Here is a 26,505-nt window from a genome sequence, read left to right as displayed (position 1 = left end):
CGAGAAAGAAATCTAAGTGTAAAACAGCTGAGCTCAAACAGGAGCCCCTTTCCACCGCAGTCAATGGCAGGAGCACCGGCCCCTGGGGTGGGGCTGGGCGGGCAGCTCAGGTCTGCAGGGGGAGCCTGATGGATGGATGGAGCCTGGAAGGCTGAGCCAGTGCCCCACCCACAGCACCTCCTATCCAGAGAAAACCCTCCTCTACACAGGAAGAGGAGAGCGGGGAGAGGTGAACCCCTCTGAATCCCTCTCCAGCCTCAGGCTGAGGGCTGCCTGGGAGCAATGAGCCCTCCTCAGCCATCTGCTCCACCCACTGTCAGAGCCAACGCCTTCTCCAGTCATGATGTCATGCCACGTGCATTTTCTGAGGAGCTACTACCTGCACTAAACGCGCTGTCTCCCAAAACTAACACAGCATCCTAAACTAATCCCGAAGAAGAAATTAGACAGAATAAAGACTCCAAATATGCTCGGTTTTCTCCCCTGATTTTCGATAATCAAAAGGTATGTTTAAACATTTAAGAAAAAAGTAATCATGAGCTAAATTTAGATTTCAGCATTGACACAAGCAACCGGAGTCGCTGTGTGCTCACTGGGGGCCTCCCCGTTCCGGAGGGGAGCAGGGCCATTCGGGAGTGCAGGGCCTGAGACGCCACCGCAGCCGACGGGAAGGGACCAGGCTCTCCCACACTGCGGCAGCTCTGGGCTCCGCTCAGTTTCGCCCCTGAATGGACCTATTCACGGATGCCAGCAGACGGGGAGGGGCCGCTCTGGGAGACCCTGCCTTGTGGGGAAATGTGGGTGTCGCTCTCACAGTTACGACGCCGCCCCTCCGAGAACACCCAGTGGACCCGAGTGTCAGGGGACTGGAGGATGGGGGCACCGTGTGACCCTGCCTCCGCGTCACCAGGGGGTACGCTTCATCCATATTATCCACATCTTCTCCTTACAAAATGGCCCGAAGCAAACCAAGTACCACGAGTGGGTCCCTGAACTAAAAAAAAATTTAAATGTGTCACAGACAAGTAAGACAAAAAGCCCCTACTTAACATGAAAACAAAGGCTCAGCTCAGACTCCACGTCTAAGAGCAAATACCAGGAACTATTAGCAACACTGCTAAGAACACGCGTGGAACCCGACACACCCGCTTTACAAACACCAACAGCTCCCACGCGACAGCGGCGTCAGGAGCGTGAGCGCGACGCAGTTGGATGACCCTCCTCAGCCGCGGCGCCGCGTGGGGCGAGCAGACACGGAGTGCCCCGAGAGCACACCAGAACCCACGCAGAGCGCGCTGCCCGACTGCCTCTCCTGAGACGACCCAGCTGGTAACCGCATCTACTGGCTGCAAACACGACCTTCAGTTAAGTGCTCAAAACAGGCTCTAGAGCAACCCCGCCCAAACCACCCAGGCCACGCTCCTTGGCTTCCGCAGACGCCGAGGGACCCCCACCAGCGCCGGCGTCCTCGGCACACCCCTTTCCGAGCTCGCAGCATGCCGGGGGCTCCAGCCATCACCTGTCTCCCCTTCCTGGACTGCTGCACGCTCTGGCTGCTGCAGGACCCCATGGGACGTCACGGCCCAGCCGCCAAGGCTCCATCGCATGCAGGCGGGTCCAGAGAGGGCCGGGAAGAGCAGCCGTCACCGGGCACCACGAGGAGGGCGGGCCGAGAGGCACGAGCTCCCCCCGGGGCGGGAGGCGTGGGGTGGGCTGGCCAACAATGGTGCCCACAGGGGGACCGCATCGGGCAGCTCACAGACAATCCCTGGCTGTCAGCCGCGGCAGCAGAGCCAAACAAAGGACCGACTCATGCCCTGCAGCCCACAGAAGCCCCTTCACCCCTGCCGGGAAAGGAGCTCGGGCGCCGCTCGCCTTACAAGTGAGTCCCAACTGCCACTGCAAATTCCGTGGGCGCCCTATGTTCCGTGTGTCGTTGACAGTCCTCTGAAAATAACTGATTTACACGTAACAGCACATGTAACATGAAGGAAACTTTTCAAGATGTGATCCAGACACAGTAAAACATTCCCATCACAAACTACACCCAGGGACTGCTGTCGCTGTGCTCCGCCCTGTGCTCCCAATGCAGGGGCCTGAATTCGATCCCCGGTTGAACTCAAGACCGGCAGAGCTGTTCTTACCCTCTCTGCCACCTAACTGTAACCCCCACACCACAAGGGGGATTCACCATCGCACATACTCTTCCAGCCCACTCTATTTAAACTGTTAGTACTTCAAATTTCAAAAGGTAAATTACTAGACAGGACCCCGCGGTTAATGAACTAGAGCCTGGAGGAGAGGAGAGGAGGAGGGCAGCAGTACCGCTGAGGCAGCCATTCCTGCAGCCCCCCGAGCACGGAGCAGAGGCCTCGGGCCCCCCCGGCCGTCAATGACCAGGGCAGCGTCCTGATTTCTGCGTCCTCAACGCTTCATGACGTTGTCTCAAGAAGAGTCGGGGGTGGATATAAAATGTTTATATTATTATGCCATTTAAAAGGAGCTACGTTCTTACAGTATTTCTAAACTTGGGGATTCACGAGGCTGTGGGATGCTGAAGATCTACTGTGCAAGAGCTCAGCAAGAAGCTGTGGGCCCACTCTGCTCTGTGTCGCCCCATGTTGGGGGCCAGAGTGAGGTACTCCGCCCGTGACAAAGGTCATGAGGAAGGAGGCTCGACATACGCAAAGGCGGGATCGAGCCTCAGGAGTCCCCCTGGAAATCCTCGAGCGTCTACCCCCATAACCAGAGCCTGCCAACTTTACTACTTTGTGCTCTTACCTACACCTCTGACTTTACGGGGGGCTGTCCCCCACCACCTCTTTCGGAGAAGGAGTTAACCTAGAGCTCCAGTCAATAAAAACTCTTGGGTGTGACAAGAGTGTTTTAACCTACAAACTCCTCTGAAGGTTCTCTAGCCTGCCTGACAGGCTCGTCGGGCCACATGTGATTGCTCACAGCCTCCCAACCGTGAGAGGCACGAGATGCTTTAAACCCTCTAAAAACAGGTTCTTTAGAGAAGTTAGAAAACTATAAGTATAGTGGGCTAATTAGAAATTGTATTGGTGAAGGGTTTTTCATTTGTTGAGCCAACGTTTGTTGCTAAGTCTCCACATCCCCTGCCCTTACACACATTAATGAATATATAGAAGGAATAAGTATTAACCTTTGATATTAATCACGTTAGACCTTAGGCTAAGTAAATTCTTTCCTTAACTAAAACCCACTACACCCTCACCCTGTAGGAATGTAACTTTATTTGGGTGGCGTCTGTTTTGAGAATAATCAGCCCTGGAGAAATAAGTGTCCTGATTGACTGACCGCTGTCACAAGGAGAGGGTCGTAAATTGTCAGCAGGCCCCCCTGGCCAGAAGATGATGTAACACCCCTAAGACCTCTGTATACATTTGTCTGAAGCACCTGATTTTAATAAAAGTCAGGACTGCTGTCCCCACGTGACTTTTGTATAACATCTCAGTGTATAAAAACAGACTCTGGAAAATAAAGAATTGGGATCAGTTTCTCGAAATACTGGTCTCCCCATGTCGCTCTCTCTCTCACTCTGGTTGAGTCTCCATCTGGAGCGCGGAACCCACCATGCTTACTAATTATGCCTGGGCTTCTAAGATCCGACCGGGGAGGCCTCAGTGTCTCCTCTCCTTCGGGAGAATGGAAGGACGCCTGCGGCCTATGTAAGTGGTGAAAACTTCTTGTCTTGAAGTTTTATTGGTCTCCCGCGTAAACCAAGCTACTCAGCCTCTTTTCTCCACTGAATTTTCCTACTGAGCTATCCTCATCCTATTACTCTTTATATCTTTGATAAAATATTTAAATAAATAGGTCGCCGACGCCGTCCCCGCTTCGAATACCCTGGATCAGCCGGGGCAGGACCCCGGCAACCCCAGAGCCAGCAGACCCCGGCCTGAACCCCAGCCCTGCGTGTCCTCCCTGGACGGCACACATGTGTGGGTCTGCCTGCTTTCTTCACAAAAGGGGCTCTTCCTGGCCTGTGGCAGAGGCGCAGAGAGTCAGCTCCCTGACTCAAGGCAGGAAGGAGCCTCACAGACAGCCTGCCCAGCCATCCCCACGTGGCACAGCTCGCTCTCCCTCCACTCACAGGCCCAGTCCTGGCCACCACCAGAAAAGCTTCACCTTGGTCTTCATCCACAGGAAGCGGGGAGCAGAGCCTGTCCGAGCAGCAGGCGGTCAGTGTGGACCAGGGCCCAGGAGCAGGGGCAGAGGCAGCAGGCGGTCAGTGTCCGCGAGGGGCCCGGAGAGGAGGGGCAGCCCCGGGTGCACATGGAGCAGGCGGCCCCGTCCTGGGCGGTGCACCAACGGCCTGAACCCGTACGGGCCGTGGGGAGACACTGACCAGTCCTGGGCAAGGTGGAAGAGGCAGAGGCCATGAGGAACGAGAGCAGCCAAGGCTGGGCTGGCTCAGCTGTGGCTCCACGTGAGCCTCCGGCCACCAGGCCTGGGTTCTCCCGGACAAGCAGGCAGAGGCTCTGGGCAACCCCAGGAGCCAAGGGAACTCGTGGGGGCAGGTCCATCTGGAGCACAGGAAGGGTCTGTGGAAATCTGCTAGAGCACGACGGGCGATGGATGTCGACTCTAACATGCACTATACTACTACTACTACTGACACGGCCCTGAAGACAAAGCCACTACGCCACACGACACGGAGGGTCATGACAGCCTGCTCTCTTCCCAGATGGACACAGTCAGGAAAGCTCGTTCTCTGATGCTGACGGGGAGACTCCTGTCCCCTAGAAGAGGTGCCGGAAGACTGTCCACCCCCTAAGGAGTGGGCATGTGGCTTCTCCAAGAGAAGGGCTTCCCCTTACTTCCCCTGGCCAGGGGTCTGTCACCAGGCGGAAAGCAGTCGACTCCTTTCACTGTCACACCCACCAAGCTCAGAGAGGTCACACACTCGCTCCCTTTAATTACACGATCCCGTCACCCTTGACTACCGCCCTGGGTAATTAATCCTCAAATGGGATGCCCGTCTGCAAACTGAATGGTACGGTGGCCTCAAATGCTTCTGAACACACTTCCTGATAACCATGGGTCCCTAGGACTGCAAGCAGATCCAACCGGTTCACCCTAAAGGAAATCAACCCTGAATAGTCATTGGGAGGACTGACGCTGAAGCTGAAGCTCCAATACCTTGGCCACCTGATGTGAAGAGCTGACTCATTGGAAAAGACCCTGATGCTGGGAAAGACTGAAGGCGGGAGGAGAAGGGGACGAGAGAGGATGAGATGGCTGGATGGCATCACCGACTTGATGGACAGGACTTAGAGCAAGCTGCGGGAGACAGTGAAGGACAGGGCAACCTGGCGTGCTGCAGTCCGTGGGGTCACAGAGAGTCGGACGCGACTGAGCGACTGAGCAACAAAATAACCATGAAAACTTCTTAAGACCAACACTTACGAGGCACCTTAAGGCCAACCGCTAACGCCCTTAATGCTACAAGGCCAAGGCCAGCATTACCAACGTTCTGTTGCAGAGATGGCCGTGCAAGCAGCAGGGGCTCCCCCAGGCAGCCCACAGCAGGGCATCCAGCACCGCACACAGGGCCGGACCCCCGCCAGTCACCCAAAGAAGGGCGCTCCTGACTTTTCAGTGGCTGGAGGCTGAAACACGTCTCACAGCAAAAATAAACTGTGCTGCCGGGCTCTGTCACCAAAAATGGGTCAGCCCTCCGTGTGAAGTACAGTCACGGGGTTTCTTCTTCCACTGAGACCCTCTGTATCTGAGCCCCGACTCCACCACCCGAGGTCTCGACTGCCTATGACATTCCAACCCAGCCTGAGCTCTGGGCCAGAGCAGCCCCCACCCCCGTTACCAGCGTTACCAAGGAGCACGGTTCCGCCACATTCCCTGCACACTGCCTTCTGCCCTCAGGGACAACACTGTTACACAGCAGATCACACTACCTGCATAATCTCATATTCTGTTCACTGTACTTAACGTGAAAAAATGAGCTAACATTGTTTAAAGCCCCCAGTGCGCCTGCAAGAATTAGAAACGGACCCACCACTGGCGTCTGAGGCGTCGGTGCACGGCTTACACACTTAGGCTGCTTGCGGCTTACTGCTAAATAAAGCATCCTATGAAAATATCCTCGCACAAACATCTCTGAAATCATCTCAGATAATGTTTCTGGGGTGGATTTCAAGAAGCAGAAATACTATACTAAAGGTTTGAGTGTCTTCAGCATTCTACCAACAGTTTCTCTTTTGAGAAACTCTCTGGTTCTGCAGGTGAGGAGCATGAGGGTGGCCATCCATCAACAGCAGGTGAATCCAGAGACCGGGAGCCAACAGCGCCTCCCAGACCCACCGGGGGCGGCAAGGCCATGCCCCAGGGGACGCTGTGACTGTGCCCGCCAAGGCATTCAGATCCCTGGGGGCACAGAGTCAGGTGGGAATCCCCCCCACCCAGTCTGGGGCAATTTACCTCTAGCAGCTCAACCAGGTACCCCAAGTGAGTATCAGAGAAAAGTCGACCCGGATGATTCCAACTCTGAGACACTGGGAAGATCGGGGTTCCCAGGGGTCGGGGGTAGGGCTCAGGGTGGCAAGGAATGAACAGGCACAGAGAATTTTCAGGGGTGAAACAGCTGATGCTATAATGACGGATCCACAGCAGGTTCAGTGAACGCTGCAGTGACCCCTGGACTCCGGATGGCCAAGTCAGCGCAGGCTCTCCTGGTAAACTGTGTCCCGCCTGCTGAGTGGTGCTGAGGAGGAGGGGTTCGCGCCTGTGTGGGGCAGGGGCTACAGGGGGCTAGCTCCCTCTCAAGGGCACGGTCAACTTAAACTGCGCTGAATAATAAAGTCCAGTTTGACAACGTGTCCAAAGAACTAAAGAAAACTATGCTTAAAGAATTTTTAAAGTATGAGAACAATGACTCAAATATAGAATATACTGACCCATAAAACAAATGGAAATTATGAACTGAAAGGTACAATAAATAAAATAAAACTTCACTAGAGGGGCTCAAGGTCAGAAAACTGTGCAAACACAGAAAGACCCACAGAGGTTTTACACTCCCTAGAATAGGGAAAAAAAAAAAAGAAGAAGAAAAATGAACAGCACCTCGGAGACCTGGGTGACACCCAGTGCTTGCCAACACATGTTCAGTGGGTGTCCCAGAAGCAGGGGCAGGGAGCAGCCCGAGGACAGCGGTGAGCCACGAAGACCTTGTCCTCTCCCCAGGGCTGTCGTGGCTGGTCTGGACCAGAGCACAGCAGCAGGGGACACACAGCCTCCCCACGCACGCTTCAACCTCCAAAGCTCTGCATTGATGCCTCCACCGCCGACACTCCCCCACCCCAGCTCTCCCCCACCTCTAACACTCCCCCACCCATGGCTCTCCCCCAGCCATGGCGCCCCTCCACCTCTAACATTACCCCGCCCACAGTAACCCCCCACCTCCGACACTCCCCCACCCACGGCAGCCCCCCACCTCTGACATTCCCCCACCCACGGCAGCCCCCCACCTCCAACACTCGCCCACCCCGGCACCCCCAAACCTCTGACACCCCCCACCCATGGCACCTCCCCACCTCTGACACCCCCCACCCACGGCGCCCCCCCACCTCTGACACCCCCCACCCACGGCGCCCCCCCACCTCTGACATTCCCCCACCCTGGCACCCCCCCACCTCCGACACTTGCCCACCCTGGCACCCCCCACCTCTGACACCCCCCACCCACGGCGCCCCCCCACCTCTGACATTCCCCCACCCTGGCACCTCCCCACCTCTGACACCCCCCACCCACGGCGCCCCCCCACCTCTGACATTCCCCCACCCTGGCACCCCCCCACCTCCGACACTCCCCCACCCCAGCACCCCCCCACTTCTGACACCCCCCAACCACAGCACCCCCCCACCTCTGTCATTCCCCCACCCACGGCACCCCCCACCTCCGACACCCCCCCACCTCCGACACTCCCCTACCCACGGCTCTCCCCCACCGCCGACACTCCCCTGTCACTGACCCCAAGTCTCTCCCGTGACATCAGCCCGCACTGGCCTCACTCCTGAACGCTACTCATCTCTCAGGGGGGTTAAAACACCTGTAACTTGTGCAGCTGCCCATGAAGACACAACACGAAGGAGTGTGAAAATTTGCACACACTGTCTCTTCTGTTTGGCCTGCGCGTGCTGTGTGCCCCACATTTACTTTTCTGTGTGATTTATAAACATGGAATCCAGGCAAGCTGAAACTGAGTCCTGGCTTCGTCACTAACTAGATTGTTCACTTCTGTAAAACGAGAGACGGTCCACCAACACTGCACGCTGGTGTCCTAACAACCACAGTTGAACGCGTGCTGTTCACGCTCACAGCTCTACGTCAACAACAGTTTGGACGTGAGACTGAAGTCAAGGTGTCCCCTCACCCGATTCAGAGTCAGCAGGCCCTGTGCACGGGGCTCCTCGCCCTGTGTGAGCGCGATTAGAGATGGATGGACCTCTGGAAGGGTGCTGGTCACGCTTCAATCCGAAGAGGACTACACGCCACTGACCGGACCTCCAGAAAGCACAGCCACCTGGTTCCACACCTCACCCGACGAGAATGGGCTCCTGGAGATGAGAACGGTGCCGCGGGCCGCAGCGGGAGCCCTCCAACGTGACCCCGGGGGGACGCAGGCGGGAGTCCTCCAACGCAACCCTCGGGGGGATGCGGGCGGGAGTCCTCCAACGCAACCCCTGGACAGACAAGGGCAGGGGGTCCTCTGACGTGACCCCCTGGGGGATGCAGGCAGGGGTCCTCTGACAAGACCCCCGGACGGACGCGGGCGAGAGTCCTCCGACGCGACCCCAGGGGGAACGCAGGCAGGGGATTCTCCAACTCGACCCCTGGACGGACGCAGGCGGGAGTCCTCCAACGCAACCCCCGGATGGACACAGAAGCAAGGGGCTCCCACTCCGGGACGTCACTGGGAATCAGAATGGCACTCCTTGCCCCCTGGAGCCTCCCCAGGAAAGAAAGCAGCGTCTCACCCAAGAAAGGGGAAGAGAAGGCGGGCCCACGAGTCCACAGCAGATGGAGCAGCTAGGAGCACAGGGCGACTGGCCAGATGTGAGGCTCACTATCACGCTCATTTCTCAAGCTCACAAACTGCTCAGGTTTCAAAAGGCAGCAAGTTTCAGGATTCTGAAACACCTGTCTTCACTATGTACAATGTCCAGATGCTCACCTCTAATTTCGTGCTATTCACATATATACACACATCAATCCCAGGAAAGACTACGGTAACACACAAAATAAACTAAACACCGTACTCATCTAGAGAACTGACAACCTACTCTGAATATGAGCCTAAGGGCACTTAAACCTTTCAGTCATATTATGCACCTTTGTAAAATCCCAAGTTGAAGACTGGAAACCATATGGGGAACTCACCACAGCACCAGGTCATGCAACAGCACTTAAACCTTTCAGTCACATTATGCACCTTTGTAAAATCCCAAGTTGAAGACTGGAAACCATATGGGGAACTCACCACAGCACCAGGTCATGCAACAGCAACAGGCACAGCTGCGCACACAAACGCAAACACGTGAGCGTGCCACAGAACCACCCCGGGAGCGGGAATCCACGGGGCCGGTGACCCCCTTCTACACGGCAAGCTTCAGAGACGTTGAAAACCAGTTATTCTTTGAAGCGCCCCTCAGTCACTCACCACATTGTAGTAGCTCTTGTTAATGGCGGTCGTATCGAACCCTTTGGGAGGGCTCTTCAAGGTTCCGGACTTGGGCGACACGGGCTTTTCTGAAATAAAGACGGAGGGCAGGTTCACTCCCAGCTCCAGCCAAGACCACCGAGCGCAGCAGCCTGCACGGCCCGGCCTCTGGCTCCGACTGAGCCCCAGACCACAGGGAGGGGGGACAGAAGTGCATGTGGCCAGGAGGCCCCAGCCCCCACCCCCTCCTCACGGTCAGCTCCCGGGGCTCAGAAACCCCCACGACCCGGCCTCCCCACCCAGCCCAGCCTCCCAGCTCAACGCACCCCTCACAGATTACACACGGCTGCTGTCAACACACAAAAGAACCCATGAGCCACGCGTCAGCTCAGGGCACAGTACGGGGGAAGTCCGACCCCAGCAAATCAGAGGAAAGCGGGCAGACACCCAGCAGCATTAAGACACCAAGACCCCCAGTCTGAGCGTGTCTGGAGGGACCCAGGTCGCGAGAATGCAGAAGGCCCGCCCAGACGGGCGACAGAGAAGGAGAGCCCCAGGCAGGGCGGCGAGAAAAGCCACTCTGTCTTCAGGACCTCCAGACGAGAACCAAGGAAAGGGCCACCGTCACTGCAAGGATTCAAGTACATCACAGGACTTTCACCCAACGCCACTCAAGCAAGACTCCTTCGTCACGGGTGCTGAGGGGGCGCCTGCAGCTGCTTCTGGGGCCCTAGATATGTGTGCCCGTGTGTCTGCCAGGCACTGGTTCTGCGAGGTAGGTGTGTCTGTAGCTGAGGTTCTGCAGGGGGGTGTCTATCCTGGGATCTCCAGCTACAGAGGCTGGTAGCAGCCCACGGCTGGCGAGGGGAGAGGGGAAATTCTGACAGGCGTGGCCTCGGGGGCTCGGTTTCCGCCCCCCATGTCCTCCCGCACCCCCTCTGCCCTCCTCCACAGGGCCCTGCCACAGACAGCTGGCGGTGCCTCTGAGCACACCTGTCCAGAACCTCTTTCTGGCAGCATGGCCCTCCAATCCCAAACACCGTCGAGCTCCAGGTCCCAGATCCCAGCTGCTCAGTACTTCCATGAGCTTCTCAGCACCAGAAACCCATAAAAAGCCCAAAGCAAAAGGCCTATCTTTAGCTGTGGGTCCCCCTCCTCCTGTGGAGCGGCTGACCTGAGTCTTCCTTCAACGCCTCTCTGTAAGGGTTTCCAAACGGGTGAAAATACAGAACAAAACAGAAGGTGCTGTTCCCAGCTGAAAGACTCTCTCTATCCACGGGATGGAAAAGAGAACTCAACGGGAAACAAGTGATTTTTAAGCCATGAGAGACACAAGGAGGAAAACTTCCTCTCAATTCTTATATCTGCATCTCAGCATTTAACTGTGCAAGAAAACCTGATGTTTCCATCTGAAGGGAAAAAATGCCTTTTCCTCCTTAAAATCTGCCATCTGGAGGAAGCATATGCAACACCAGTAAAGGGGAGACAGCTGAGCCTAACCACAGCCCTGGGATCAAAAAAAAGTCACAGAAGGCACACAGCAACACAGGTCAAGCAAGGCTAATTCGTGAGAGACTTGAATCTGCTTTCAATTTCTTTAAAGCAAATCATCTGCCAACTGCCTCATTTTATCAATACTTAAGTTTAAGACATACCTCTCAACATCCCAGTTAATAGAATTTAATCTACTATGAGAACTATAAAGAAGACGTTTTTCAAAAGCAAGCTACAGGCTAACGTTCTACAAAAGAAAGAGGCAGGAGAGACCCAGACAAATCACGGTTTAAGTCCAAAGAGGTTGTCTTCTCTCACTCAAAAAAAAAGGAGAGCATACAATGTGTTGGGCGCCAGAAGAATCTCCTGGGCTGGGAGGTGTCAGGGACACACTGTGTGAGGCGCTACCTGAGCCGTCACACGGAGGGGCCCCCAACGTGCCCTCTGCAGAAGGCTCGGTGCCCCCTGCAGGAGACCCGGGAGGGCATGGGCTGGCGCTGCAGGGACAGGCTCCAGGAGAGGCGTCCATGGAGGTGCAGGCCGCAGAACCACAGACCTGCAAGCCTGCAGCACCTCTAGAGAGAATCTGGACGTGTTAACGCAACACGACAGAGGCCAGTCACGTAACAGTTTCCACTCGTAACAGAGGAAAACGCACAGGAAACAGATCTTAAAACACGCAGCTTTCCTAGCGTCCTAAGGAAAACAAAACATTCTGCGGCCCATCCAAGATCTAAAGACAAGACTCCACGCCCTGTGAGGAGGGCAGGGGAACCCCAAGGATGGAACAGCGCACCTTTCAGAGCAACTCAGGTAGCCTGTCCCCGCTTTCACGTAATAATCGTTACAAAGCACTGATAACAGAATGTAGACACAGATGTGCTGACAAAAGGGGGCTGGGGACCCTCCCACCAGGTGCAGAAAGGACCGAGGGCTGCAGAGCAGGGCAGCATGGGGCTGTCCGGGGCCGCGCTGCAGGCAGTTCTGGCGCCGAGCGGCCCGGCCCTGAGCCCCGCACGCCTCCTCAAAGGAAGCCAGCCAGGGAAGCCACTCTGAGGTGGGGGACACAGCCGGGGAGAGATCAAATGGAGGCAACCCGCCCAGCGTGTGATCCAAAGCCACACCTCCTGAGGACCCTTGGGGTTTTCCAAGGGCGAGAAGGCTCTCAGGGACCCAGAAGCCAAGGTCAGCCGTCTCTGCAGGAGTACTTCCGCGGCCCAGGGAAAGGAGGCACCCACTGAACAACCAGCCATCAGAGAACAGCCAAACAGAAAACAAGCTCATCAAGAACTCGGGCGTCAAGTGAGTGTAAACAGGAAACACACAAGGGGACCAGTCCTGAGATGCAGAAATACCACGGCCATCTAGGAGGCTTATCACACGCACGCTGAAAACGCCTCCAAAGAAACTGGGGCCCGAATGAGTGAAAAGGCACCACGAACACGAAGGACATCTGGAAAAGAGGGAAACAGCCTCTAGAAATGAGCCCTGCGGTCTAAGATGAAATCCTGGTGGACAGGCAGGGCGGAGGGAAGCGGGTGGGGAGAGATCTGAGCAGCGGGCTGCAGGTGAATGTGGGCCATACATCATGAGGAATGCCAGGACATCGGGTCAACGTGTCAGAGACAAAACCCGACCGGGCCCACGTGGCCCTGGACTTGGGGCTCCTGAGCCCGCGGCGCCCACGTTCCACCCGCTGGACGGCAGCGCCAGCGCTCCAGGACGAGCCTCCTGGCGGCCGGCCTTCCACCCCGCAAATTCAAGAAACCATCGCACATGTGTCTGTGTGTGTAAAACACACATTAACTGCGTGAATAAAATGAGTTCACATACCAAGAGTCTGCAGAGAAAATGTTCGGGGACGCTGACATACACCACGCTGACATACACCTTCCGTCAGACAGCACATACTCAGGAAGGACTCCAATGCGTCCGCAGAGAACTCTGAAATATCCTCCTGCAGACCCCTGCAAGAGGTCTGAGGAACTCGATCTCTGAGGGAGCGTTCCTGTCTTCACAGGGACTATTTCAAACCAGAAACCACACTCGGGCCCCAGGCGCAAACAGAGCACTGCCGTCTGCAGCCACAAGGGGGCAGGAGAGCGCAGCCACGCGTTTGCCGGAGAAGCCGGACAGAGCTCACCGGAGACACGCAACCCCAGGGGACATCACAGAGAAGGAGACCTCAGCTTTGTGTATTCAATAAAAATATCTGTAAACCAAATCAAAACTTAACACAGAGAAAAACTCCTGCCACAACAGCCACTTAGAGGAAGGAGTCTGTATGCTGGGACCTGGCACATTTTGTTCACAGAAAATGAAGGATAAATTACACTGCAAATCACAACCTTTATGTCAAACCTGTTCTTTAAAACAGAGAAATCTATTCCAAAATCACAAAGTCATACAAATTACCAAAAAAAAAAAAAATGCAATTACACAAGTGTTACCATGACGCTGGATTTTCATTCTTAACTGTTACAAAGCGAAACAGTAAAAACGTGGTTTCACGTCTCTCCTTCTCAAACGCCCACATTTAAAATCAGGCAGGCACAGCTTTCCACAGAAAAGAGTCAAGTAATCGGAGGACACTAGGAACGGAAACTTACGCCTCAAAGCAGTTATTCCTTTAGCTCGACAATCAAATAAAACAACACCCAGATTAACAGACGGAGAAGGCAATGGCAATCCACTCCAGCGTTCTTGCCTGGAGAATCCCAGGGACGGGGGAGCCTGGTGGGCTGCCGTCTATGGGGTCGCACAGAGTCAGACATGACTGAAGCGACTTAGCAGTAGCAGCAGCAGCCTAACAGATGACTCATTTGAGCAAATACGCCATTCTCTATGTTTCAAAACTAAACAGGAAAACAAGGAAAGTCTTCAGTTACTTGAGTCTCAGTGCGGCTTGGAAACTAGGGATTCCATGTGAGCCCTGCAAGGAGCTGTGTGACAGCAAGGCAGCTACACACATACACCTAAAAGGGCCTCACACACACACACACACACACACACGACTAAGTCAGAGAAACAGGAATTACAGGCAGAACAAAGTGATGCGGTTACTCCTGACACAGGTACCTCATAAAAATGAGATGGCTGGTTCTTAGAGCTGTGTCTGCCCGCTCCCCACGGTGCTAACTGCCCCCCCAGAAATAGGGTAAGAGTAGAACACGCCTGCCAGGCTGCGGGACACCCAGAGGCCACCACAGACGACACTGACCACACGCACGTCCACCTGAAAACAACCCCATCTTTGCAGTGTCATTTCTAAAGGTTAACTCTGGAAACTTCAGGTAGAGAAATACCTGGAAAGGAAACATTTGTACTCATTCATACTTTTACTATGATGCCTCAATATCAAACCAGAATTTCCATTTAAAAGAGATGTTCACAGTAGAATTCAAGAAGCCCAGACCCAACAGATGTCTACACAATCAGCAGAACCCACTCTTTACGGCTTGTTCCTTTGCCAGCTCCGAGACCCTCTCGGGACACGCCCCTCAGCCAGCACTGTGATTCTTGAGGGTGTGCCCATCACCACCTCTGTGACCCCTGGGGCAAGCCCCTCCGCCAGCTCTGTGGCTCTTGAGAGCGTGCCCATCACCAGCTCTGTGACCTCCTGGATCCCCTTCGTAAATGGAAAGACCATGTCACTCTCAACCTCGCCCCACAAAGGGCCCAGCGCTCTCTTGGCCCCAGAAGGACTGCTCGGCCTCCCCAGCACTCAGGCCCAGGGGCCAGAACCAGGGCTGCCCCCGGACAGGCTGGCGGTGACTGGCAAGTCCAGCCAAGCTGCAGACTAAGGCACATTTCCCAGCAGCCGTGTCTGTAATGCAGGCAGCTGGACGTCAGCGCCGTACCCTCGGCTGGTTCTGCCCAGGGACAGATTAACCGGAGGGTGTTCAGAGGAGGGCATTATTTGCACCCTATTTCCTGAATATTCCAACAACACTGTCTTCTGGGGCTGTGGTGAGGACTGAAAGTCACATATAAAAAGGACTATATATAGGAAGCAGAACACAAAAGCTTGGCTGTTACTGTTAACTGTATTCTAATGATAACATTCAGAAAACTGAGATCATGGCATCTGGTCCTATCACTTCATGGGAAATAGATGGGGAAACAGTGGAGACGGTGTCAGACTTTATTTTTCTGGGCTCCAAAATCACTGCAGATGGTGACTGCAGCCATGAAATTAAAAGACGCTTACTACTTGGAAGGAAAGTTATGACCAACCTAGATAGCATATTCAAAAGCAGAGACATTACTTTGCCAACAAAGGTCCGTCTAGTCAAGGCCATGGTTTTTCCTGTGGTCATGTATGGATGTGAGAGTTGGACTGTGAGGAAGGCTGAGCACAGAAGAATTGATGGTTTTGAACTGTGGTGTTGGAGAAGACTCTTGAGAGTCCCTTGGACTACAAGGAGATCCAACCAGTCCATTGTGAAGGAGATCAGCCCTGGGATTTCTTTTGGAAGGAATGATGCTGAAGCTGAAACTCCAGTACTTTGGCCACCTCTAATGAAATGTACCTTATATAAATGTGTAACCACAAAATAAAAACTAACAGACGTGACAGGTTTCTCCTCACAAACGGTAAAGAACAGAGTGAGTCTGTTTTCAACCGCTGGTGTCACGACGGCAGGAGACGCTGGCCTGAGTGTGGAGCCCCTTCTCCAGCCCCCAGTGTGGCCAGGCTCTCACCCTCCGCCAGGGCCGGACCACGCCCAGCCGGGCGTCCCAAGCCCATCCCCGCCCCGGCCCCGCCCCGCCCCCGCCCCCGGCCCCACCCCCCGCCCCGGCCCCACGCCCCGCCCCGGCCCCACGCCCCGCCCGCCGACCACTCACCGCTGGGCTTGACCTCGCGCACGTAGTTGCTGGGGAACCAGCCGGTCCTGCCGTTGTGCGTGCCCTCCCACCAGCCCCCCTCCTCCACCCGCGTCACGTGGATGACGTCGCCTTTTGCGAAGGACAGCTCGTCTTCATTCGTCTGCTGGAAGTTAAACTTGGCTCTGACGACCAGCTGATTGTTGCTGTTGTCGGTCATGTCCTACAGGGGGAGAAGGGAGGGAGACGTCATGAAGACAACGGCGTCTCCGTCGCTACAGTCAGACCGGGTGCAACTCAGCACCACAGCAGAGCCGCTCGGCACACGCGGGGGTCGGCTGGAGACACGGGAGTCCCTGCCCCGCAGCGCGCCCCGACCACCACCCAGGCCCCAGCCCGGAGGAAACCCCGTTAACCGCGGCAAGGCCTTACTCGGGCCACGTTTGCCCGCACGAACACTCCACACACATGCACAGGCCCCTGCGCTCCACAGCCTCGGGGCAGGAGCCAGGCCCTGAGTCTCACTGACCCCCGTCCACAGTCAGGGTCCAGCAGGAACCCCGCAGACGCCCGGTCAACGAGCCTGGCCCCAGAACCACAGCCTACGACCCTCAGCCAGGACCGCGGCCTAAGACACAGATGTGAGCAGGATCCCGCATCTTCCAACATGCTCTCATAGTGTCTTAAAAATCAAAGGTGCCCCTTGTTCCACGAATAAACAAACTCGAGCTTGACTGAGAAGACACAGATACCAACACTGAAGTGAAGCTCTCTCAAAACAGACGAATAAAACAGGAAACCTCAGAAATGGGGCAGAACTTACAAAACTTACTCAAACTGACATAGTGAAAAACAAAGAAAACTGTGAGACCCCCGGCGACCTGTGAGAGATGACAAAGACCTGACACTGGAACCAAAGTCCTGGAGGAGAAAGGACACTGCTAAAAAGGAGTCTAAGAAGCACAGCTCAGAGTGTCCCAGGTGTGACAGAAGACACAAGCACACACGTCCAGAAGCTGAGTGAACCCCAAACAGGAAACAACTCAAGATACCTGGACCAATTCACGTCATACCTAAACGTCAGAAAACTAAAGACAGAGTTTAGTTATTGCAGAGACGCAAGAACAGCACCATTACTCAAGACATTAGTGTAAGACCACTCCGCCAAAACGGGACTAACCGAGAGAAAATGAGGATGGAGGCAGTGGAGGGGTGGACTCGGGTCGCAGCGAGCCCACAGGTGCTGGTCAGAGAGGCCGAGGGGGCGGCCTGAGGCCTCACACGCTCCCGGGGAAGAGGAAACGGAGACACCCTGAGCCGTCTGAAGGCCCAAGAGGAGAGTCGGATAAGGCAGGAGAGTAGACTGCCATCTGCCAGAGGCACACAGAACACTGTCCGGGAAGGCCAGGCCCCACTGAGCCTGAGCCGTAATGATGCCGCGCTGCAGCCGCCGCCAGCACAGGGGCCTCGGGAGGGGCTGGGGCGGGGAGCTCGACGCCGTTCTCACTGCAGGCGTCCACAGCCGCAACGCTGTGCTGTTGAACAACAGGCTTTACACGGGGCGTTTATTAGACACAGCCAGATACCTAAGGAACCTGCAGAGAAACTGAAAGTGGCGTCTGACTGACTTTCCCCTAGGAGCAAGTCCCAGAGAATCTCCTGACTCTCCACTGGGTGCGTGTGTCACCAAACAGGATGAGAGACAGACAGTGCCCAGAGCTCCAGGAGGAGCTGACGTGAGGCCTGAGAGTCCACGTGGATTTACCTATTTAAACATACACTGGTTATCATAAATCGTGTTTACTTAATAATTCAAATCAATGCATCAATCTTCATCTACTGAATTAGACACTTAATGTAAACTAAATATTTAATACCTAAAGTATTGAAAGGTGATGCTGTGAAAGTGCTGCACTCAATATGCCAGCAAATTTGGAAAACTCAGCAGTGGCCGCAGGGCTGGAAATGGTCAGTTTTCATTCCAATCCCACAGAAAGGCAATGCCAAAGAATGCTCAAACTACTGCACAATTGCATTCATCTCACACGCTATTAAAATAATGCTCAAAATTCTCTAAGCCAGGCTTCAGCAACATGTGAACTGTGACCTTCCAGATGTTCAAGCTGGTTTTAGAAAAGGCAGAGGAACCAGAGATCAAATTGCCAACATCCGCTGGATCATAGAAAAAGCAAGAGAGTTCCAGAAAAACATTTATTTCTGCTTTATTGACTATGCCAAAGCCTCTGACTGTGTGGATCACAATAAACTGTGGAAAATTCTGAAAGAGATGGGAATACCAGACCACCTTGACCTGCCTCTTGAGAAATCTGTATGCAGATTAGAACTGTATCCAGTTAGAACTGGACATGGAACAACAGACTGGTTCCAAATAGGAAAAGGAGTACGGCAAGGCTGTATACTGTCACCCTGCTTATTTAACTTTTACGCAGACTACATCATGAGAAACGCTGGGCTGGAAGAAGCACAGGCTGGAATCAAGACTGCCAGGAGAAATAGCAATAACCTCAGATATGCAGATGACACCACCCTTAGGGCAGAAAGTGAAGAGGAACTAAAAAGCCTCTTGATGAAAGTGAAAGTGGAAAGTGAAAAAGTTGGCTTAAAGCTCAACATTCAGAAAACGAATATCATGGCATCCGGTCCCATCACTTCATGGGAAATAGATGGGGAAACAGTGGAAACAGTGTCAGACTTTATCTTTTGGGGCTCCAAAATCACTGCAGATGGTGATTGCAGCCATGAAATTAAAAGACGCTTACTCCTTGGAAGGAAAGTTATGACCAACCTAGATAGCATATTCAAAAGCAGAGACATTACTTTGCCAACAAAGCTCCGTGTAGTCAAGGCTATGGTTTTTCCAGTGGTCATGTATGGATGTGAGAGTTGGACTGTGAAGAAAGCTGAGCGCTGAAGAATCGATGCTTTTGAACTGTGGTGTTGGAGAAGATGCTAAAGCTGAAACTCCAGTACTTTGGCCACCTCATGCGAAGAGTTGACCCATTGGAAAAGACTCTGATGCTGGGAGGGATTGGGGGCAGGAGGAAAAGGGCGCAACAGAGGATGAGATGGCTGGATGGCACCACCGACTCGATGGATGTGAGTTTGAGTAAACTCTGGAGTTGGTGACGGACAGGGAGGCCTGGCGTGCTGCGATTCATGGGGTCACAAAGAGTCAGACACGACTGAGCAACTGAACTGAACTGAAAGTATTCAATAAAGGGATCTCTTATAAGCATCTGGAGAAACCCCGGACTGAGCGCTGTCTCCTCAAGCTCGGGGTGAGGGGCACCTGAGAGGGGTGGACCCCGCAGGGAGGCTGCCCTCACCCTGGTCAGACGCAGCTGCCCGCCACACCTCAGGCTGTGAAGCAGCGCCGTCTCCCCCAGCCGTCCACTGTGATCACAGCACTCTCCTTTCTGTGATGTCCCCTGGCTTTGCAGAGCCCGTCAGGGTGAGGGCTTCCAACAACGGAACGTGACACGTAACAAAGTGAGGCGCAGAGCAGCCCGTGAGGACGTCCAGCTGCCCCGGAGCCCTCTGCCTGCCCACCTGCTGGGCACACACGGGCGGCACCGGGGTGGGACGGGGCAGCAGCGTCAGGAGGTGGCAGAAGACATGGCCCACAGCGTCCTGACAGGCCGGCCAGGCCAGCACCAGGACGCCTCCTGCTTCAGGCAGCGACATCCGCGAAGCCCCAGACGGCAGTGTCAGCGGAGGGCAAGGCGGTCTGGACCCTTCGCTCCTGAGGCGCTCTCAGCCGTCGAGCACCCCCACCTTGGAGGACGACGTGGGCCACGCCGCGCCAGCCCGGCCCTCCCCGGGGGCCGCCACTGCTGGCCCGGCCGCAGCAAAGGGAGGCTTCAGTCAGGAGCGTCTCCCCTCGGGTTTCACCCTCCCCTTCAGGTCAGGAGGAGTCTCACCACGCTCCCTCCGAGCGGCTCACCGTGCCCACCACACAGCCGAGCTGGGCGCGGGCTTTCCGTTTCTGGTGTGACAAAACTTCTCTGATGAAACACTAGTCCTACACTTACTATGATCTCAGCAACATTCATCATAAAGGACATTTAACTGAGTAAAATTCTTCAATTGCAATCCAATCCTCATTTACTCAAAAACAAAGCAAACAAAAAAAACAGATGACACACGCCACCAGTGAATGGGTCAGGCAGCAGATTTCTCTGCCCAAAGCCTGGTGACTTTTCTTGCATCTTCCACGTGTATTTCATGAAGCAGCTATTTTCAAGGGATCTGGACACCTTCCTTTCTTCCTTTGGCCCACGATGCTCCCAACAGGGCCCTCTAAATCCCTCCAGCCCCGGAGGGGTAGATGGTGACACGCGTCAGTCCCCGTGAAGCGCTGACCAGCCGGCACCGAGACACCGCACCCGAGGGGCACTGTGCTGTTCACAAGGTCAGAGACAGGGCTCCGGGGCTTCTCTGAGGGGAAGGCAGCCACGCACACACAGCAGGAAGAGTCAGCCTGAGCGCGAACAGTTCAAGAAGAGGTATAAAAATTATACCCCTTCTACAGTTTTCCATTTTTAACAGTGCTTCGCGACCTAACTCAGATGCATCTCTCTACAAGGCACAGCTCCAACCGGGCCAGCTTTCTCTCTCCAGGATCCCCACGTGCTTACAGAATGACATCCCCCTACAGTAAGCAGAAAGCCCTGGCCTCTCAAGACTGGAAGAGTAGGTTCTCTTCAGACTCACGTGACACGGTCGCTGAGTTTGCAACATAAAATGATGGCTAGGATGTCGCATGAAGCAGAGTCACAGCAGCGGCTGATGAAGCCAAGGGCCAGGCCGGTGTCCGCCCCGGGGGGCTCGGTGGTCCTCACGCGGACACTCCCCCTTGTCAGCGGACATGGCGGCTGCCCCCACAGGCTCCGCTCAGCCCTGCGCATCATGGCCCTCGGGCCTCATTCCCGGGGTCTGTGCTCACAGCCTGTCTCCTGGGGTCTGTCCACCCCAGGGGCCCCCGCTTCACCAGCGCTCACGAGGGGGCCCCTCTCACACGCTGCAGCCGGACTCCGCAGTGTGCAGTCACACGCCCATAAAGAGAAAAACCACCTCGAGGGTCTTCCACGGTTAGCCTTTTCTTCATCATCTAAGTACGAGACATGGATTCTTGTGCCCCAACTTCTAATCGTGTGTAGAGCAGGAAAGAAAACACCATGCAAGTGATGAGGAAAACACTTCAAAGCCCACATCCGTCCAGATAAACAGAGGTACATCTTGAAATAAACCGACATGAAGCGAGACCTGTGATAATCTGGCGATGAGCAAATGCCAGCCCCGAGAGCAGGGGCAAGGCAGCACAGGCACCTGCCCCGTGCCAAGCACCTCCCGAGCCCCGGCCCACCACCATACTCCCACCGCCAGGACCCATGCCCACACTTACCAAACTGCGGTACTGGCCCTGGAACAACTGTGAAGTCCGGCCGTGCGCAGGCTGTGGTCCCAGGGAGTCAAAGGACTTGATCCGGTGTGAGGAGGGCCGGGCGCACACGGAGTCACTCCCCAGGCCGATGTCTGCAAGGTCGTCAGGGGGCAGGCTGAGTGCCCTGCTGCCCACCCGCCCCTCGCAGAGAGCAGAGTCCCGGACCCACCCGCACGCACCCCCGTTGCCCTTCCCAGGAACAAGCAGCACAGGACATGTAACAGTTCTGTCATCAGGCAGTCTGTTCTGATCCTTTCCTCTCACCTGGGAAAAAACAGGCCTCCCAGTGAATTCCAAGCACCGCCCAGGCCTCGCCCCCTGCACCCCTGCCGCACGCCTGCCCTCGGGCCCAGCGAGCTCCAAGCCCCTGTGGGACCGTGCAGAGAAGGAAAGACGCTGACGTGCAAGAGAAGCCCCTGGCCCTTCTGGCCAGAGCGGCCCCTCAGAGGGCAAGTCCCCCTGCACGAGGGCAGCCACACCTTCCTCACCTCCCAGGGCTGTGAAGGACCAGGGTGTCAAGGGCACCAAAGGCTCGGTCCCTGCTGGGGGTCCGGTCAGGACCACATAACCCACCACCACCCAGCACGTGTAGGTCAGCAGCCTGTTTCACAGATGCAGCGGGATCGTGAAAGCGAGGCCACAAAAAGGCTTTCCAGGGAATCACTGCCCTGAGACGCAGGCCCTGGCAACATCCTGAAGCTGCGTGGGGGCCTTCCATGAAAACATCCCGAAACTGGGGGCCTCCGGGCCCGCTCTTTCTGGCAGGTCTGTCTGGACTGGCTGGCACAGTGTCTGAGGAAATGCTGACTTAGTCATCAACAGCTGAGAGCCAGAGGACTTCCCAGGGAAACAGAGCTTTCCAGCTGCTCTCACAGCGCCCAGGAGGGTACCACATGGTGCATGCTCCCCGACTGCCCAGAGCTAGCAGGGCCCACGCATCTAGGGCTCCTGCCCTAAAACCACGTGGACACTCAGTCCGAAAGCCCCTCCAATTCTCAGGCCCAGATGAGCGCTGGCGGCAACAGCCAGCGCTCACCACCACCGTGGGGCGGGGACCTGGGCAACTACAAGTGCAGAGCAGCGCCCAGAGGACACGCGTGAGGAAGCTGCCCAGCAGCTACCCCTATACCCAGGGCACACTCAGGACTCCTTCCTGCCCCACCGCCAACCTTGCCTCTGTCCAAGAGAAAGGCAAGGATCCGTCCACATGCCCGAGAACACTTCCTTCGAGTGCCAGGAGCAGAGGGGAGCCACTGGCAGGCCTCTCTCAGCAAGGCCGACAGCAACCCTGAAGGGCAGCGTGCGTCTCACACCTGCCGCTGTTTAGTCGCTCAGTCACGCCCGACTCTCTGCGACCCAGTGGGCTGCAGCCCACCAGGCTCCTCCGTCCATGGGATGTTCCCGGCAAGAATACCAGAGTGGGTTGCCATTTCCTCCTCCAGGGGATCTTCCCAACCCAGGGATCGCACCCAGGTCTTCTGTTTGGCAGGTGGATTCCCTACCACTGAGCGCCCAGGGAAGCCCTTCTTACACTTGAGTTGGCCCTTATGGCTGACATCTGCAAAGGCACGGCCATATGTCACACTGACTTCAAAATCAAACATGAAGAGCAGTAGCCAACAAACGAGAGGCAGAAAGTTCTCACTTGACAAGGCTCTGGCCTCTTGTTTAAGAGCTGAAGAGAGAAGCACCGAGTTCACTCCAGAATGTCCCAGCAGCTCTTTGTAAAGAACAGCGCTCTGCGTTCTGCACCCAGGGGCATCAAGAACACACGAGAAACACGTCTTCACCTGACGGGGTGAGAGCGATGGCACGGGTGCCCTGGAGACACGGCCCCGGCCCCGGCCCCGGCCCGTGTCGAGCCCCGCACTCCCGCCACAATGACTGAGCATCGCCACCTGGCAGATGGAGCAGAAGCATCCTCCGGGGCCCTCTTCTCACCTTCTGACCCTGGAAACGGACACCTCCAGGGTGAGAGCTGACCTGCCGTCTCTCCCCCAGCCTCGCATGAGGTCTGTATCTACCGAAGCTGCTCCTGCCTGCGGCCCGAGCGCACGTCCAGCCCCAGGACAGAACGTCAGCCGCGGCCCTGGCAGCCGGGGGGCACCGAGGTGGGCCGGGGCGTGGAGTCCCGGGGGAAGCACTGCTATCAGAGCCAGCCTGGCCACACACGGCCAGCCGCCCCCTTGCTGCGTGCTCACATCAAGCCCACCCCTTCACTGGGGGGGGGGGGGGGCCCAGGAGGCAGCATGCTGCCTGACGGATAACCTCCTCGAAACGCCACAGACCTCCTCCTGCAAGGCCTCCTCTGGGTGGAGTGCTGACGCCCGTCTAGGAGCCCACTTCTCCTTCAGGATCCAGACTTTCACCCTCGTCTACACTCACTCACCTGGGTCCTAATTCAGCGTGACCCGAGGTGCTGTCACTGCAACAGCCAAGAGTCTCCACTGCAGGCCACGGTCAAGCACGGAAGCCCCGCCTGGACCTGTGGGGGCGCAGGCTGCTCTGGGCGGCGGGGCAGCCCCCTTAGCAAGCAGGCGACGCCAGGGCCCCGGGGGTGGTCCCTGGGGCCCGTTCCTCCCCGCACAGTGAGGGGGACAGAGCCCCCATCTGAAGGGCCAGGACAGCCCACGAGTGCGCCCGTGGACGAGGCCCCTCTGCTGCTCGCTCAGGCAGAGGAGGGGAACCACCGAGACACACGAGGACCCGAAGAGGAAGAGCTGCTCTAACAAGGAAAAAGGATACCATCGCAGCAAAGCCACAATCAAGAACTTAGCGAGATCCTTTCTAAGCTCGGTAACGTTCACCCTGTCTGTGACAGAAGGGCAAGGTCTCTACCCCAGCTCCCCTCCTTTCAAGTTCAGTAGAAAGACACTTACCTGCTGTTACTTTATTCAGCGTCACTAGGGAGCTGAGGACCTTGTTGAAATTCTGCCCCTGATACAAATCGTTTGCATCAAACGTCTGCAAGGGAAAGAGAACAAGCAGGATTAGCCGAGCCCGGCACCAGGGCGGGACGTGGCGGTTCTGTGCAGCGGGAGGAAGACAGCGGGCTTTGCAGGTGAGACCCGGGCAGGGGCACCCCAGGAGCTCAGCTTCCAGGAGGCCAGGCCACTCTGCTCCTGGGGCTGAGTCCATTTCTGAACCACCCTGCCCCACCCTCCTAGTGACGTGGGGCACTCCTGGCACTCAGAGAGGGCTCTTCTCCTTAGACTGAGGCCAAGGCCGCCAGGCACACCTACAACACACTTCCTCTCCGGGTCACAGCCCAGGCCAAAGTCAGGAGCAGCCAAAGGAAAGCCCAGACACCAGAGTGGACACAAGGGTCGAGGGAGAGGAAGCGGGGAGGCAGACTCCAGAAAGAGGGGCGCCTCCACCCCAGAGACCAGGGACACGACCGCCCAGGAGCCGGAAGAGAACGCGCGTCGGGCTGCCCAGACGCAGCCCATGGTCTCGGACGTGTGCACAAACACCACGGGCTGAGACACACACGCCTCACTCCCAAACGCTGTCTGAAGATCACACACAGCTTTGGATCACTAGATAACAACTCCTCCCCACCAAGAAATTCAACCATCAGATGATCCACAACTCTGTGCCAGAGAAAGTAGAAAAAGAAAATTCTTTCAGAGATGCAATTAACAGAAAGATGTGTTCATGTGCCAAAATGAAAACTAGGGCTACATGCTTCAGAGATTCTCTCACTGGGCAAAGATGAACTCCGGTGGCCAGCCACCCCAGGAATGGCTTCCTCTGCAGGCCGCCTGCCACCTCTGCCCCAGCTGGTTCACGGTTCCTGCGTCTCACATCCTGCCAGGAAGCCCGGCTCCTCTTCCTGCCTCCCACCCCCTGCACAGCTAACTCGTACTCGCCTGGCTCCTGCAGCCCTACTCCCCCGGCGGACTCAGCACAGCCAGCGAGGCCCTGGCACACTGCACGGTCCCTGTGCGGGCTGCCCCAGAAACTGAAACCCGCGCAGCAGACCTCACACCCCACATCCAGAGGACAGCCCGCGCGCAGTAAGAAGGCACCGACCCGCCCGGCTCCCACCATCCCCACCTCCCCCCCCACAGCTCAGAATGTCTCTGTGAGGACAGACCCAGGACACAGGGCTGCTCCAAATCTTGATAGTCACTGCTGCCTCCAGTCCCGTCTCCTGCTTTAACTTCTGAGATAAGTAAACATCCTCGTGAGGTGTGCTTATTTAGACATGAACCAAAGAAAGAAAACCCAAGAGTTGAACAACCAGCTCCAGAAAGGAGGCCATTAAACCCAAGTTGAGAGAAGAACGCGAACAGAGCTGGGAGAGGGGAAGAGATTCGTGAACTCAGACACCCAAGCACTCTGCGACGCTGCTCACGCCTTTCTCGTGGATGGAGCAGGAGATAAAACATTCGTGATGCCAGATCCTGCCCACCTGTGAAAACAAGTACCCCTTAGGACAGTCCCTGGAATCCCCGTGTGACAGACTATAGTTAAGTCAGAGGAGCCGTGATCCAGGCGGACGTGTGCAGCTACATCTGCAGTGGGCTGGCTGAGTTCTTTATTAAAAGGAGGGCCCTGAACAGGCCTCCGCTCCCTTCTGTCAGAACACAAAAGTTCCTTCTCCTGGAAAAGGTGGGAGGAGGCGGTCTCAGCTCTCAAATCCTAATTCCGGAGCTTGGAAAATTCAAATTGTAGTATTCTGCAAGAAGAAATATACATAAAAGTATTTACTAACCTTCATCGTGGTGAGGCAGAGAGTCACAAAACCCAGAAAAACAGGATGTTGAAAGCTGAAGTTTCCTGTTATTCCAGAACTATATATCTTACTTGGACACCCGGAAGCGTCTGGTTGGCTGAAGCAGCCCACCAATGGGCTCCAAAGTGATGTCAGAACTTAAGTGAATTCACACACACGCCACACTTCTCAACAGGAAGCTACACAATGAGACCAGACAAGCGCCTGCCACCGAGAGGGAGACGCACATTCTGAGTCAACAGATGTTTTGACTAAAGGGCTCCTCTAGAGAAAGATAAC

General features: G+C 55.8%; 1 protein-coding gene across 9 annotated transcripts in view; it reads right to left on the bottom strand.

The window, feature by feature from the left end:
• The window catches only part of ARHGEF7 (Rho guanine nucleotide exchange factor 7), a 102,582-nt gene that overhangs the window by 37,232 nt on the left and 38,845 nt on the right, over positions 1 to 26,505 (bottom strand). For 6 of the 9 annotated variants that reach the window (XM_027557979.1, XM_027557980.1, XM_027557978.1 and 3 more), the window contains 4 exons: positions 24,365 to 24,449; positions 21,447 to 21,577; positions 16,043 to 16,244; positions 9,701 to 9,789 (listed from right to left, as the gene is read on the bottom strand). In XM_027557979.1, the coding sequence (XP_027413780.1) occupies positions 9,701 to 9,789; positions 16,043 to 16,244; positions 21,447 to 21,577; positions 24,365 to 24,449 (507 nt within the window). Of the gene's footprint in view, positions 1 to 1,519; positions 1,624 to 9,700; positions 9,790 to 16,042; positions 16,245 to 21,446; positions 21,578 to 24,364; positions 24,450 to 26,205; positions 26,299 to 26,505 lie in introns of those variants that run through there. The other 3 variants (XM_027557981.1, XM_027557983.1, XM_027557985.1) reach the window with 3 other exon arrangements.

The sequence above is a fragment of the Bos indicus x Bos taurus genome, chromosome 12 (genome assembly GCF_003369695.1).
Source record: "Bos indicus x Bos taurus breed Angus x Brahman F1 hybrid chromosome 12, Bos_hybrid_MaternalHap_v2.0, whole genome shotgun sequence".
Lineage (NCBI taxonomy): Eukaryota > Metazoa > Chordata > Mammalia > Artiodactyla > Bovidae > Bos > Bos indicus x Bos taurus.
This window is presented reverse-complemented; position numbering and strand designations above follow the sequence as displayed.